The sequence below is a fragment of the Anguilla rostrata genome, chromosome 5 (assembly GCF_018555375.3).
Source record: "Anguilla rostrata isolate EN2019 chromosome 5, ASM1855537v3, whole genome shotgun sequence".
Classification (NCBI taxonomy): Eukaryota; Metazoa; Chordata; class Actinopteri; order Anguilliformes; family Anguillidae; genus Anguilla; species Anguilla rostrata.
The window spans coordinates 39,280,485-39,294,310 of NC_057937.1; the positions used below are offsets into that span (position 1 = coordinate 39,280,485).

At 40.0% G+C, this 13,826-nt stretch overlaps 1 protein-coding gene across 1 annotated transcript in view; it reads right to left on the minus strand.

Moving 5' to 3' along the window:
- spon1a (spondin 1a) overlaps window positions 1–11,601 on the minus strand; it is a 94,099-nt gene extending 82,498 nt beyond the window's left edge. Inside the window, exons 1-3 of the mRNA XM_064336152.1 lie at window positions 10,979–11,601; window positions 7,856–7,962; window positions 806–939 (exon numbers count right to left, since the gene is read on the minus strand). Coding sequence (XP_064192222.1) covers window positions 806–939; window positions 7,856–7,962; window positions 10,979–11,210 — 473 coding nt within the window. The 5' untranslated portion in view covers window positions 11,211–11,601. The remainder of the gene's footprint in view (window positions 1–805; window positions 940–7,855; window positions 7,963–10,978) is intronic.
- Window positions 11,602–13,826: the final 2,225 nt, after the last annotated feature.

Here is a 13,826-nt window from a genome sequence, read left to right on the forward strand (position 1 = left end):
AGTATTTAAATAACTTAAATAAGAAAATGACTGAGCTGATTAGGCTACAGTGTTATGTAGGGCACAACCTCTGTGTATTTCTTCCTCTAAACAGTGTGTGGGATTTTAACTCCATTTTTCAGTCTTCCATATGTGTCCAGCATATCTATATAGAATTTACCACTATTTCCATATTGCCTGAAGAAGAGAAATCAGTCCACTCCAAATAGGGTTGGGTACCGAACTGGCGCCAGTTTCCATTCGATACCCACCTCATTTTGGTGCCACATGCCTTCACTAGCTAACGTTTCACTCACTCTGTCTACTCAGTAAGTGACAGCAGGTACACTTAGCAAGCTAGCTAACATTTATTTTGTCAAAGTGGCAAAATGTGTTTTTTGCAGTGATGACCTGAGGAAACACTTTGTGGAGAATGTCAGCTCTTATATAGCAAATCAGCAAGACACTAGTTTAACACTCCTATTCCTTTCAATAGTTCCCAAGGTAACTTTGAAACACAAAATGAGTCAGGACTTGGTCCAGTGTCTCTTCCACAAGAAGGCAAATTATTTGCCGCAGTGGCCCTGTCACTACACAGGAGCATTGGTTCATTCTTGGTCAAGAAAAAATAGTCATGTCCCCTATTGGCTTAGCAAGCAAGCAGTAATAACCCAGCCCAAGCCCATCTAGATTCAGTGGTTTGACATGAAAAAGCAAAAGGGTATTTAGCCTTCATGAAAATTTGCCAGAACTTTATAAAACCTACTGAAACACAGGCTCCAAGAGAATATGGTAAAACTGTTCATAGCACTGAGTAATTACTTACTTGAGAATGACACAGCCACTGCCAGAAGGGGGTGCTGTCCAAAACACTTGTATCCTTGTCCTTCTCCTTAGAGTACTCTGAGTCACTGCTGGAGGGCAGTTGGTCATAAACTGTGTGTCCTCTGCATCTATGATCTGCAAATGAGAGAGACCAAAGAGGATAATTATCACTGATTCAAAAACGTTAGATTACTGTGCCAACACTGAAAATGACTGCAATCACTCCTAGCTTATGAAATTGTATCATACCACACTGTCAATACACTAAAACACCTTTCCAAATGTGACCTCTGTGAATATTGAGTATTGTTGAGTATTCATAGAAATAAAATTATGCATATTTGCCCATATTTAATTGAAGTCAATTTTACCCACATTAAACTGACATGGTTTACATTTGAGACATTAGCATTGTGTGTCGGGATGTGATTTACCTTAGTCCAACAGTTACCACATTGTGAACTCATGCTTGGCAAATTAAAATTGTCAGATTATGGAGGTGGCATTTGCACATTGTAAATAATGGCATTTGTACCAAACCAGATCTCTGGGAAGACACATTTTACAAAAGCAATAGACTTTAATAACAGCATACACAATGTCATTGCCAGGTTTAAGATTCATATAGAGTAGCCACGCACCAACAAATCTAGCTCTTGCATTCTTTTCTTCCTGCTAATTCCTAACTACAGGAGTTTTCATTTTGTTCCTTGTGCTCTACAAAATTTCGGGAATATCCAAGAAGTGTGTCCAAAGACAGAACATACACCATCGCAGAATTGTCCTTGGTGATGCTTCATTGTGTATGTTCATTATTATATTCAATTCCACAACAACACAAGTTTTATATACAGTATGAGTAGTGCATGTATGTATGTACGTATGCGTGTGTGTGTGTGTGTTAGCATGCATAGCTAGATACTTAATATAAATACATTTATGCTTTCAGGTACTGATGTACAGTGACACGGTGGAGCAGTAAGTTTTGCATCAGATCTCCAATATCATATGTTCACATTAGCATGTTGTCACCATTTTGAAAAATGTCTAATCTTGGCTTTTGGCTGTGATATCAAAATGGATTATATGATATTCCTGTTCAATTCCATAGTCTATATAATTCATGATGTACAGTTCATCCCACATTCTGACAAAAAAACCTCCTACACACAGCTGGCAAACTGCCTGGTTGCATGTTTACATTAAGATTTACATTACTGCATTGCAAGGAGCTTAAACAAGAGGGTTTTTTATGTCTGGGAACTGTATAGAGGAGTGTATATTGACTTATTTCACATGAAATGATTACTGTTAGTGTTTCCTCACTCTGACTGATAATATCAGTCTCCTATTTAGACAAATTACTTTTACACAGAAGGGGGAAAGAAGACCAGAGTCATTTGACTGCCAGCTCTTGCTGCTGAAAGCTGTTTCAATCTGAGGTAACATTGACGGATTGCCCAAAATATTTCTATTCTGTCACTAGTGTTAGCTCGTCCAAATCATTCTCATCCTAAATTTAAATGTGGTACATCTGGGCAGTAAATTCACAAAATTGGGCCAGGCTCGTCCTTCACACATAATTAAATACATATTTCAACGGCAAGTTCTGGTCATCGGGGGACCCACAGTAATATATACATTAAAAGCCACAGTCAGTTTGCTGAATAATTTGTAGCCTACCGACCACTTCACAGAAGGACTACAAAGAGACAACACAAGAATATTCCAGGTTCCCAAGGTATGTAATAATAGCCTCCTGGTCTTGTGGACCTCGCTTCACATGTCCTGCAGGGTTTGTGCCTGTGACAGGCTGGTGAGAGCACAGTTAAACACAGCTGTGGTGAACAGCAGCTTGCCTCACCACTGACCTCTGACTTTATTGAGAGCACCAGCTGTTCTGGCTCCACAATAACACTCACTCTCCGCCTGGCCTTCCAGAAGCACGAGCGCAAAGTAAGAGCACGTCTTCTACACACAGTGAGGACCTCACATTCTGAGCTCTCTTCCACACTTAGGGTTCCCTACCCCCCACAAGTCTGGCCCACACACCATTACCATACTCCAACTCCCCCCAAAACACATAAGCATTAGCCTGTAACCCCCCGACCCCACCCCCCACAAACTCTCCTCATTTGAACAAACCTAACCCGACCCCTCCAAAACAAACATTCTAGCCCCACTCTGTCCCCCTGACCTGTCTCTCTCGCCCTGCAACAAACTTTCTCTGCCTGTCACCAGGCTGTCACACTGGCTCATGTTCATCCTCCGCTCCTCATTCACACTACTCCCACAGTCATACTCCTCAAGTTATAATTTGCAATGTTTCAGCAGCCTCATTACTTTTCCAGAAATTCCTTTATCGCCCCCGAGCTTCTCAGAGGCCACATTCAATCTCTAGTTGTTCGGAACATCTGGTAGCCACGGCACATGTAGGCTGACAGGCAGCGCAGGAGCGTACATTCTGCAGAAGCTGAGAGCTAAATAAAATTCACAAGAAGCCAAAGGGATTGTAAACATAATTCTCTGTAGAACTGAGTGGCCCAACAAGAGAGGCGGAAGTTGTTTTCGAGCAAAGCCAAGAAGCTGGAGTCCTGGGAACTCTGTAGTAATATGGAGCAAGGAGCTTATTTTCCATGGCCCCAGCAAAGGTCTGTATTTTTCCAGTGAGTCCTTCCTCGACCCTAGAGCCAGGCTGTATAAACTGTGGATTATCCAGTCAGAACTAAAGGGAGCTTTTACTCTCAAGTCTCCTCTCTGAGGTCATCTGCATGCCCCTGATCTGGCTGAGTGACTATAGCACAATTTGTAGTGCAATGTTCACACAAAAAAAAAGAATTTTGCAGAATTGCAGAAGAATTTTTTCCTGACATAGCATCCCTGTGGACTCATATAAACACACTATTGAATTAACATTCAAAATTTCACAGTATGCTTATTTAACTTATTTAACACTTCTCATTTCATTTTCTCTCTTTAGAGCTGATTGAGGGGCAGCCTCTTGAGGGGCCACAGACTCATAGGATGTATCAGTCACCAAGCTGCCACCAGGAATGAGTCGAGTCCTACAGAACCACTTATCTCAAGACTACACACTGGGGACAGGACGGAGCAGCAGGGGTGCCTGTCACACAAGGATGACAGCATAGCAGAACGTGACTTAAAGGTAACAAACAACATTCTACATTAATGGAGAGAACTGAAGACCCAGGCACATGCATCAGGATTACCTCTGTGACTGATTTCTCATGATTTTTATATGATTTCACACATTTTCCCATTATGTACGATCAGTATTTACAAAGATGTCCATAGCATTACCATCTTCCTTCCACCTCTGACATTTAATTGAGTCGGTTATGCAGTAACAAGCTTAAGTTCAAGAAGGGAACTCAGGGATGGTTCTCCATAACAACAGCACGCCACAGCAGAAATGGATAAACCAGGCAAACTGGCATAATAATGGCAAGCAGGTGAGGATGAGGTTAAACAGCTTCATACTTTTCGGCTTTCTGGACCAGAGCGAAGGTTGTGAAAGTTAAGGAGGAACACAATGTGCAATGTTAGATGAGAAAACTGGGAATAAAATAAAAGCCATTTTCTTGTACTAGGAGAGAGAGCTGTCATTGCTGAAGATGCCTTCTGACAGGTGGTTTCAGTTGGTGGTCAGCTGCATGTGATTTAATGAGAGCAAGAAATAATGGACAATCCATGGGCAGACCCACAGCCAAGTATGACTGCTCCCTGCAGTGTGAAATGAAAGCCTCCACAAAAAACCGCACACTATGCCAAATTATACATCGTGTTCATGCACTGTTGCCATCTGCTAGTATATATGAATTGCATACTTATTTCAAGATATTATTCAAAACTTATGAATAATTATTACTCTATTTAATAAACTTTTTTTTTTTTTTTTAATACTGGGGCCCAACTTGGAGATGAGCATGTCAAATTCTCACCCTATTTTGGAATGTCCAGTTGGCTATTTGCAACCGCAGCTGCATTTATGCGCAATCCCCCACAGCTGATTCAGGAGATTTGACACATTTGATCTGTTCTCCTCGTAGTGTCGCCAGCCAGTTTCTTTTCATAGAGCGGAGCTGGAGCAAGACCTTTCATACCCTACTACTCCATACCCTGGGCCGTAATTTGAGTGACACAATCGCAAATTTTGCATCGTCCTCTGGCACTACCTGCCACAGTCAGCACATTCCATCTGAGACCAACCGAATGCGCCACCCAGCAGCCCCATTTCACTTATTTGTATTCTCTCATAGTATAAAGAACGTCTGTAGGAAAATAATATAATTTTGCAGGTAATGCTAAATGTGGCCCATGCTAAATTCAGGGCCATTCCATACACTTGAATTTATGAAGCTTGCAATGGCTCATTGGTTTATTTGAATTGTTTGTAATTACTTAGAGTGACCATGGGTGGGCTAGGCCCTAACAATTTATTGATGTCATCCTATAAACTAGGGTTTTATTCAAGTATATGAGCTAGTAACTTTAGCAGCAAAATCACTTCTGTAGATTGGTCATTCCCAGTTTAATACAACTGCACTTTAGAAATTGCTCTTTACCATTAAATTGTTTCGGTGGGTTTTTTAAAGTGTATACACAAATACCTTTCACAGACAAACAGAAGTACCTCTCACCCTCCACCTCAATCCCCATCCATTCCTCATAAAAGACCTTGGGGGAAAGAAATGGCTCAGGTGAACCACAGTTCATTACAATGTGTATCTTCGTTTATATGGTGTGTGAAGCCAGAGATAAACATTCTTCTCTTTGGCCTCGAACATTATTCTGTCAAATGTTTTATGTGTCATATCTAGAAAAGAGAGGATCCACCAGGACAGAGTGAGAGAGAAAACATGCATTGGTGTGATACAGAGAACTGTGACATAATTTTGCACAGAGCTTCAAGGGTGACAGGAACAGCTTTGGCGATTTGTCTGTAAACTCTTCCTAAATCTTTGGATTACGTTTGATACTTACAGTAACTTTTACATGGTTTTCATAATTATGTTCAACTGAAGACAAAACACATTTGAAAACCCTCTAACTATTTGTTTTTGGTTTTATACACTAAAATCACAAGACTGAATTTATCTTCACTTAACACTTCAAGGTCCACATTTGCAGTTTCTTTTTTGGGGTGGGGGGGGGGTGGTAGAAAAATTTTTCAAGGGCTTCTGAGGATGCGTTCAGGCAATCTGTAGACTTCACTAGGGAAGAGTAATCTGTGGAGTTGGAGAGCCTGTCAAACAGACTTGCTTACAGTGCTACATTAAGGTACCCTAACCCACACATTTTTGCACCCTGACCTTTATTTCCTCGCCTTGTCACATCCAGAGAAGTCATCTAGACTTCATTACTCACAGTAATTGCTAAAGCTGCCACTACGGCGAGATTTCTCTGTACATTTTCTCAGCTGAACTTAATGTTCCATGACAAATATTTCAGTAAATCTGCCTCTCAGTAACATATCACATAGATCTCCTTTGGTACAACACATAGCAAAGCTGTACCTAATGACCTTGAGCAAAACAACAGTGCATTTCGCACAGTAAAACCTGATTTCTGACATCCAGGCTAAAACAGGATTCCTGGCCATTATACTGTCCGTGGTTTGAAACATAAGATAAAGACAATCTTTCTACTTAGACAGCTTGTTTGCATTAGTACTGTAAATGGTAGCCTCCCCCTCCCAGAGTGCGATAACTCATCTCTAGCTCCAAAAGACCTGTAAGTGATCAGGGAGGGCTATGTTTTTCTTTTCCTGGAGCGTGCAGGATGAGAGGCCTGCTGGAAATGAGCGAGGGGGGAGAACGAAACGTACACACCGCACTCGCAGACAGAAAGGTCAAAGCGTTTCAGGATTTAACTTCATGTTTTAAGTATGATGCCAGACAGCTTCCAGGGATGTTGCCAGCAGATATACGACTGAGAAATGTGTGCATTCATTTCCCATTTCCATTCTTAGTTTGTTACTTTGCTGTAGATTCACAAAAACATGCTTTAGTTCACAGCTGTGTTACAACAGTTTGCAGAATTATTATTTTTTTTTAAAGAAGTAATGACCCCCTGTCCTTTGGCAGCACCAGCCAACACACAGAATACTTTTCTCTCTGGACAAAGCCTCTCTTGACCTCAGAACATTGTCTTTTTCTCTGAAAATGGATTTCAGGAAGGCTTTTTGGTTTGAAAACTAAAACAAATGCAAAGTCAAAATCCCTGTAAAAATCTGACTCCTGTAGTTCAGGATTTATTCAAGCTATCTCATTTTTGTGAGCGAAGCACATGCATTGAATCCCTCAATGTGAAAATATTCTCTTTTCCTTCAAACCGGGAAGGAAAGAGTGTGAGTCACTCAACTGAGTTTAAACCCAGGCCAGTTCATATTTTTTGAAATGTGAGAGTTTAAAGAGATCAAAACCACTCCCAAGTTACTTGGTGCCTGCCAATGTGTTCAGCTGGGTTTGACATGAAACAGGCACCCGCACACATGGCCCTAAGTACAGGAATTAAGAGAGAAGGGTTGAAAGATCTCGTTTTAAAAGCCTAAATGTACGAGGGGAAATGAATTTGGCAAAAGAGAGTTAGGATAGCAGACCTCCTTGTAGAGTCAAGTTTACAGTTACTTGGACACTCATTCCCTGCATATTGTGCATTATTGAAGGTTGGGTTATTGGAAAGTGGCAGCACACTTAAGCACACTTGAAGGTGCCAATGACAAAAGCCAACAATAGCAGGGGTGCTTGCGGGCAACTACAGTAAGCATGTGCCAATAATTCCATAAATAATGCATAATGTATGCATCCAAATGAATCAAATTCATTGTAAAATGTCAGTTCTATTAATTGACTGGTTTCACTTAAACTCTCAGTATCATTTCAGCATTTTCCTAATGTGGAGATTTTTTTAAATGTGGACACTTTTTTTTTTTGGATGCCAGAGCATACATTTGGTTGGCATTATCCTACATTACAAAACATTGCTTTTTCTATTGACATTTAAAGCAGGATTTTCCCCATTCTCTCACCTGAAAACTTCCGGCATAATCTTCATCTCTTTCACCACCCTTTCCCTCCTTCAAGGCAATTAGCGTAAAGCCTCTAAAATGAGAAGGGCTGGATGTGTACAAAGTCACTAGAAACAGGAAATGGAAAAATAAGTTAGTGTTGGAATGAACATTTCTTCCTTTGCTAACCAACAGTGCAGTCCATAAGCATTTGATCAGTGACACAATTTTTTGTTGTTTTGGCTCTGTACTCCAACACAGTGGATTTGAAATGAACCAATGAATATATAAGTTAAAGTGCTTTAATTTGAGGGTATTTACATCCATATTGGTTGATCTGTGTAGGAATTACACCCCTTTTTATACATAGTCCCTCCAATTTAGGGGGCCATAAGTGATTGGACAAATTAACTAAAGTCATCATACTTGGTTGCAAATCCTTTGCTTTCAATGACTGCCTGTAGCTCTTTGACCTCATATTCATTCTTTCATTTCAAATCCAATGTGCTGGAGTACAGACCCAAACCGCAAAAAAGATGTCACTGTCCAACGACTTCTGGACTGCACTGTAGAACTGTAGTTAAGCAAACTACAGCAAAGTTTAACAGAAAAATGAGCCAGATCTCCCAGGTGTTTGTGAGGTGAAACAAAACAAGCTCTGCTAAATATGGATGTTCTATTAATTATAAACCTGTAGTGTGTGAATATAGCCCTGATTCTAGTTGCAGATATACAAAAGATTTGCCTATGAGGATCTCCTCTTATTATTGATGCAACCGACATGAACAGAATCATCCCTTGCCATGACTCCTCTCATGAAAAAATTATGTGCAATTTGCCTTTTTAATTTAATATTTAAAAGAAAATGTCACGTGAAATGGACATTTTCACGTGATCGGCTTTTTTGGCACATGCGAATGAAAATTTCCACATGCAAAAACAAATGATGTGACAAATCATGGGCGGCGTCATGGGGGGTGCTGGAGCCTATCCCAGTGCATTGGGCGAGAGGCAGGAATACACCCTGGACAGGCCACCAATTGATCACAGGGCACACACACTCATACCTATGGGCAATTTAGAGTTTCCAGTTAGCCTACCTGCATGTCTTTGGACTGTGGGAGGAAACCGGAGTACCCAGAGGTAACCCACATGGACACGTGGACATGGGGAGAACATGCAAACTTGCAACATGCAAACTCCACACAGAAAGGGCCAGGCCAGGATTTGATTCAATTCTTGCTATGAGACGACAGTGCTACCCACTGCACTGTGCACCACCGTGATTTTTGAACATGTGATTTTTTTCATAAGGGTCTTAAGGGGAGTACACTCTCCCTACACAGATAACATATCTATAAAAAGCACCTCTTTCATGCAGTAGTCTACACTGTCAATCTAACAGACTGGTCCAATGGCTAAACAAATACATTTTGAAATGTGACAACGTCTTGCTTTTAAAGCAAATGCTGTAGATGGTTCAGCACGGCTAACAAAATTGGTTCTCATGTACACTGGACTATGTGATTTAAACCTATTTAAAAACATTTTAAATACAGCTTGGAAGAAATTTTTTCCGCAACATGGACGACAAAGTTATTTAACCAGCTTGTTCAATATTATTAATTTTTTATCCTCGACCTGACTGAAAAGCAACAATGTGCTGACTGGCAGGCTAGAACTTGCATGTGTAGTGAAGTAGGTAGGCAGTGCAGGCACATTATGTGACAGCCGTATGAAATATAAAGGTTTTCCATCAATGGTAACCCCTTCCAGCCCGTTGTGCAAATTTTGCATTGGCAGGTTTATACATAACAAACGATGAACACCATTTTCTCAACACTTGACTGACTGACCAATGCTACAACTCCATTACTTTTGTTCATTAATACTGGCAATAGCAACAGAAACTGCTTTACAGCATTTTCAGCAGTGACACTTCAACTGGCATTGCACAAAAACAATGGGAGATGAATAATATCAACCATAAATATCCACAAAGGTACTTTTATACTGGAAACGATTCACATTACAATACGATTGTTAAGCTGATGATAAAACCACAGAAATACAAAATAGATCCTTACCCAGGTAATGGCAATGTTACACAGACTTTCAAAGTTTAGAGTTGAAGTAGAACCTGCACGCCAGAACACATACATCTTTTATTGGTATCCAACAACATTTCGATCCATAGTGGATCGTCGTCAGGTCAAACTCCACTGACGATGATCCACTATGGGTTGAAACGTTATTTGCTACCAATGAAAGATACACATTGAGTTCTGGTATGCAGGCTGTACTTCACTACGCTGTAGCCTATAGCCTATGCCTTGCGCCCTGGTCGATGTGTGTATCTCCACACAATTATATTATTAACGCAGACTTTCAAAATCACTTCATTATCATCTTCCCTGCTCTTATCTCTAAAAACTTTACTAATATAATTTAAAGTTAAATCATACTAACAATTATTTTGGAAAATATAAATAAAATACCTATTATTATTATTATTATTATTATTATTATTATTATTATTATTACGACAACGTAGGTGGTGTTCGGTGAATCACGCAGATAACGGAAAATGGTATCCCGCTGTTTTTCAAAGATTATAAAACTGGAAATGCTACTGTAGGGGCCACTGAGTTTACGTACTGTTGTATGCACGTATTGAACGTCGCTTGTGATAAAAGCGTCTGCCAAATAAATGTAATGTAGCCTACTGGGGGTTTTATACAGCTCTGAACCAACAAATAAGCCAACTTGGAGGTGGGAAATATTTCAATTAGTGTTGCTGTTGTCGTTGTTGTTATGTAGGCTTATTTATTATCCTGCATGTGGTTTGTGTTCGTTAGCCGTCTAATGGAGTTAAACTTTCACTTCAGATCGCGGTACTAGAGTAGCCGAAGAATGTTATTTTATGCCACAATAGAAATTATGGCTATCGTGCATCGTAACTTCGCGGATATCTTCCACTAAACTGTACGGGTGATTTTACATTTAGCTACCATCTTAATCTGTAAAATATTGCCATGACGCCATAGTAAAAATCTCCACGAAGATGGGTCAGCGACAGGTATGAACAGAGAAAAACATTTCTATCAGATAAACTCAGGGGAAAATACATTTTACCATAGTTACCTCTGTAGGTGCTTCCAGGTTGGTAAAATTCCGGATCCCCCTCCACCCTGAGTCTAAACTCGTTATAGCCTTCCCTTCTTGTGCCCTGCGCCCTTAAAATGCTGCTGCAATACCCATCCGACTTCGCCGCTTTATCTGTAGGCTCCTCCGTATATGCAAGCGTATGAAACACAAAAGTCGAGAGAAGACATTGCAACAGCAGTATTTTCGGGTGTAATCCAATTCTTGACATTGCGCGGAGGCAATCCGTCAGCAGTCAATGCGATAAGAAAAACGAAATGGGAAAATTAGGCAAAAAAAGAAAAATCTTGTCTCAACTCCAGAAACAGACAAACTTGTCAATTTCGCCGACTCTTTTTACTTAGTACACGAAAAGATGTTCTCTGGTACAAAGGAGCGCACGAACAGCCATCCCGAGTGAGCTGTATATAGCTACTGTATGATCGAATGCTTCCTTAGTCCTGAAGACTTGAACTGATTTGTTGGAGAGCCTATATGCTGATGGGAGACTCGGTGTTTAGCCTAGCCTACTTAACTGCGTGCAGTTCTCAGAGTTGGGGGAAATAGCGAAGCGGATGGTAGCGCAGCTGTCTCCAAGACATCAAGGCAAGAACTAAGCTGAATGTATTGAGTCAACAGACTTTAAACAAAACCCAGACATTCCTACCAATGGCTGTTGTAACAGAAAAGCAGCGATTTACATTTTTGGTGGTGGCTTCCATCAGAAACGCGCTCGCTTACATGTGCACAGCTTTTTAAATCTGTTAATCGAGAAACTGATGCGTTGATATCTACATGTACTTACGGGTTTAAAACAGTTTGTTCTGTTTATGTCGTTCCTATCTTATTACTTTAATAAAATGTCATTTTTGGGCGACTTTGGGGCGCGTTCCTTTGGAGGAAGTTAGTCGAATTAGGTTCAGAGAATAAGAAATGGTTTGTTGCATTGTCTATAAAACGTCATTAAAATACACTTGAAAGCTATTGTCCTTATAGCGTGGCCGTGGAACATGTTATATAGACAGGAGTATAACCCCGTTCATAAATAGTACAGCTATTCTGAATTACATTCGTGTTCAGTGTTTTTGTCAAATTCCGTGTAGCCTATTTCGGTTATATTAGGTGAGAATGATATGCTTTAATAGTACATATTTGCTGAATAATGAGAGAGACCAGACAAAGTATTGTCGAATTGCAACTGCTAAATTGTCTCTATTATAATACTTTTTGGGCACAACCAATCTACGCACAAGGCGCACATTCAAGCAAATAGTGGGCATCAAAGTGGAATTATGCGTGCGTGTATAATTCCAGTTTTTATCCTCTCTCTGTCTTAAATTGCTAGAGCCTTGTCAGACAACCAGCTGTGATTTAGCTCCACCATCCCGGAGATAGTGTGTCTCACAGCACCTGTGGCTTTTTGAGAGCTATAATTTCACATCAGGCTTTATGACTTCCTGCTTTCACTGGGTCAAAATGTGCTGTAACTCCACACAACACATGGTCACAGAGACTAGGTTCTGTAAATGTTCACTCGTGTACCCATAATATTTGAAACCTGATACCAGGGTGGTGCCTTTATGGTCTTACATATCCATGTTTAACAGTGTAGCTTTGATACTAAAACTTTTTTTCCCCATTTCTTTGCTGATAACAAAAGGAGTTTATTTAAGGTAGGCTACAGTACAAATTTATCTCATGTAGTAATGGTCTAAGAACAAAATGATGAAAAGTAATACTTCATAAATTTTGGTAGTCATTGTTTAATGGACAAAAAAAGTTTTTATATCTTTGTTTATTGTTTAAATGTTTACATTTGCAATAAAAATCTTGGTTATTTGTGAATGTCATGAGAAATTGGGGCTATACGTCTCCAGGTGTTTCAAGCAAGTATTTAATTTCATTCATATATTCATTTATTGGTGCATAGCAGACGGCATATATTCCTGTGGTAGATAAGTATTTATTATGTGTGGTGAAATTCAAATCTTTCTGGAATGTGCCAAAATAGAATACCAAAAACAATGATCTGCATTGCAATCTGTTGCATTTGATACAGCGCTAACAAAATGAAATATAAATATGTCACAGGACTTTTGTGATAATTGTAAACCCTCAAAAGGTTTATATGTGTGGGCCCTCGAATGTGGCCGGTATGAATGGTAGAGAATGCCGCTGTGTGTGCAATCTGTCAAATATAGTTATACAGTTAAAACAAAAATAACATTTTTAAAAATCCAAGAGGCAATATGCATCCCAATAAAATGAGAATAGCAGAATACTACGCCCTGTTTAGTTGGGTAATATTACATTAAAATGAAAAAAAAAAACACTTGTGTGTTTTGAAGTGAAAGCGCAACACTAATGTGAAAGGTCGTGCTGCTGTATCTATAGGCGAATATATAAAAGTTTTTTTTTGTTATTACTTTCCTCAGAAAAGAAAAAAAACATTTTAGATTTGCGGTTGTGTCCGAGATGCGCTGATGGCTAAAACAATATCGCTTAGAACTCTCACTTTGCCAGCCACATGAGGGCAAGAGATAAGAACAAATCGATAAAGCGCGAGTGCTGGTGCAATCTCACTTTTTATTACTTCTTTATCTGACCCGCCGTGACTTCGTTTCCAACCTCCTAGTTTAGATCATCCTTTACATGAAATGAATGCGTACAAAATGAGAACAAGAGCACTGACGAAGAAACGCTCCCGCTGGTGTCGATTGTCAAATCGGGCAGATACAGATAAGCTGCATGCCAGCCTCGTTGATATTAAACGCGGAGAATGCAAAAGAACATGGCCATGAACATAAACCAGCAGGTGTTGCCATCCGCCTTTCATCGCAACATCAGG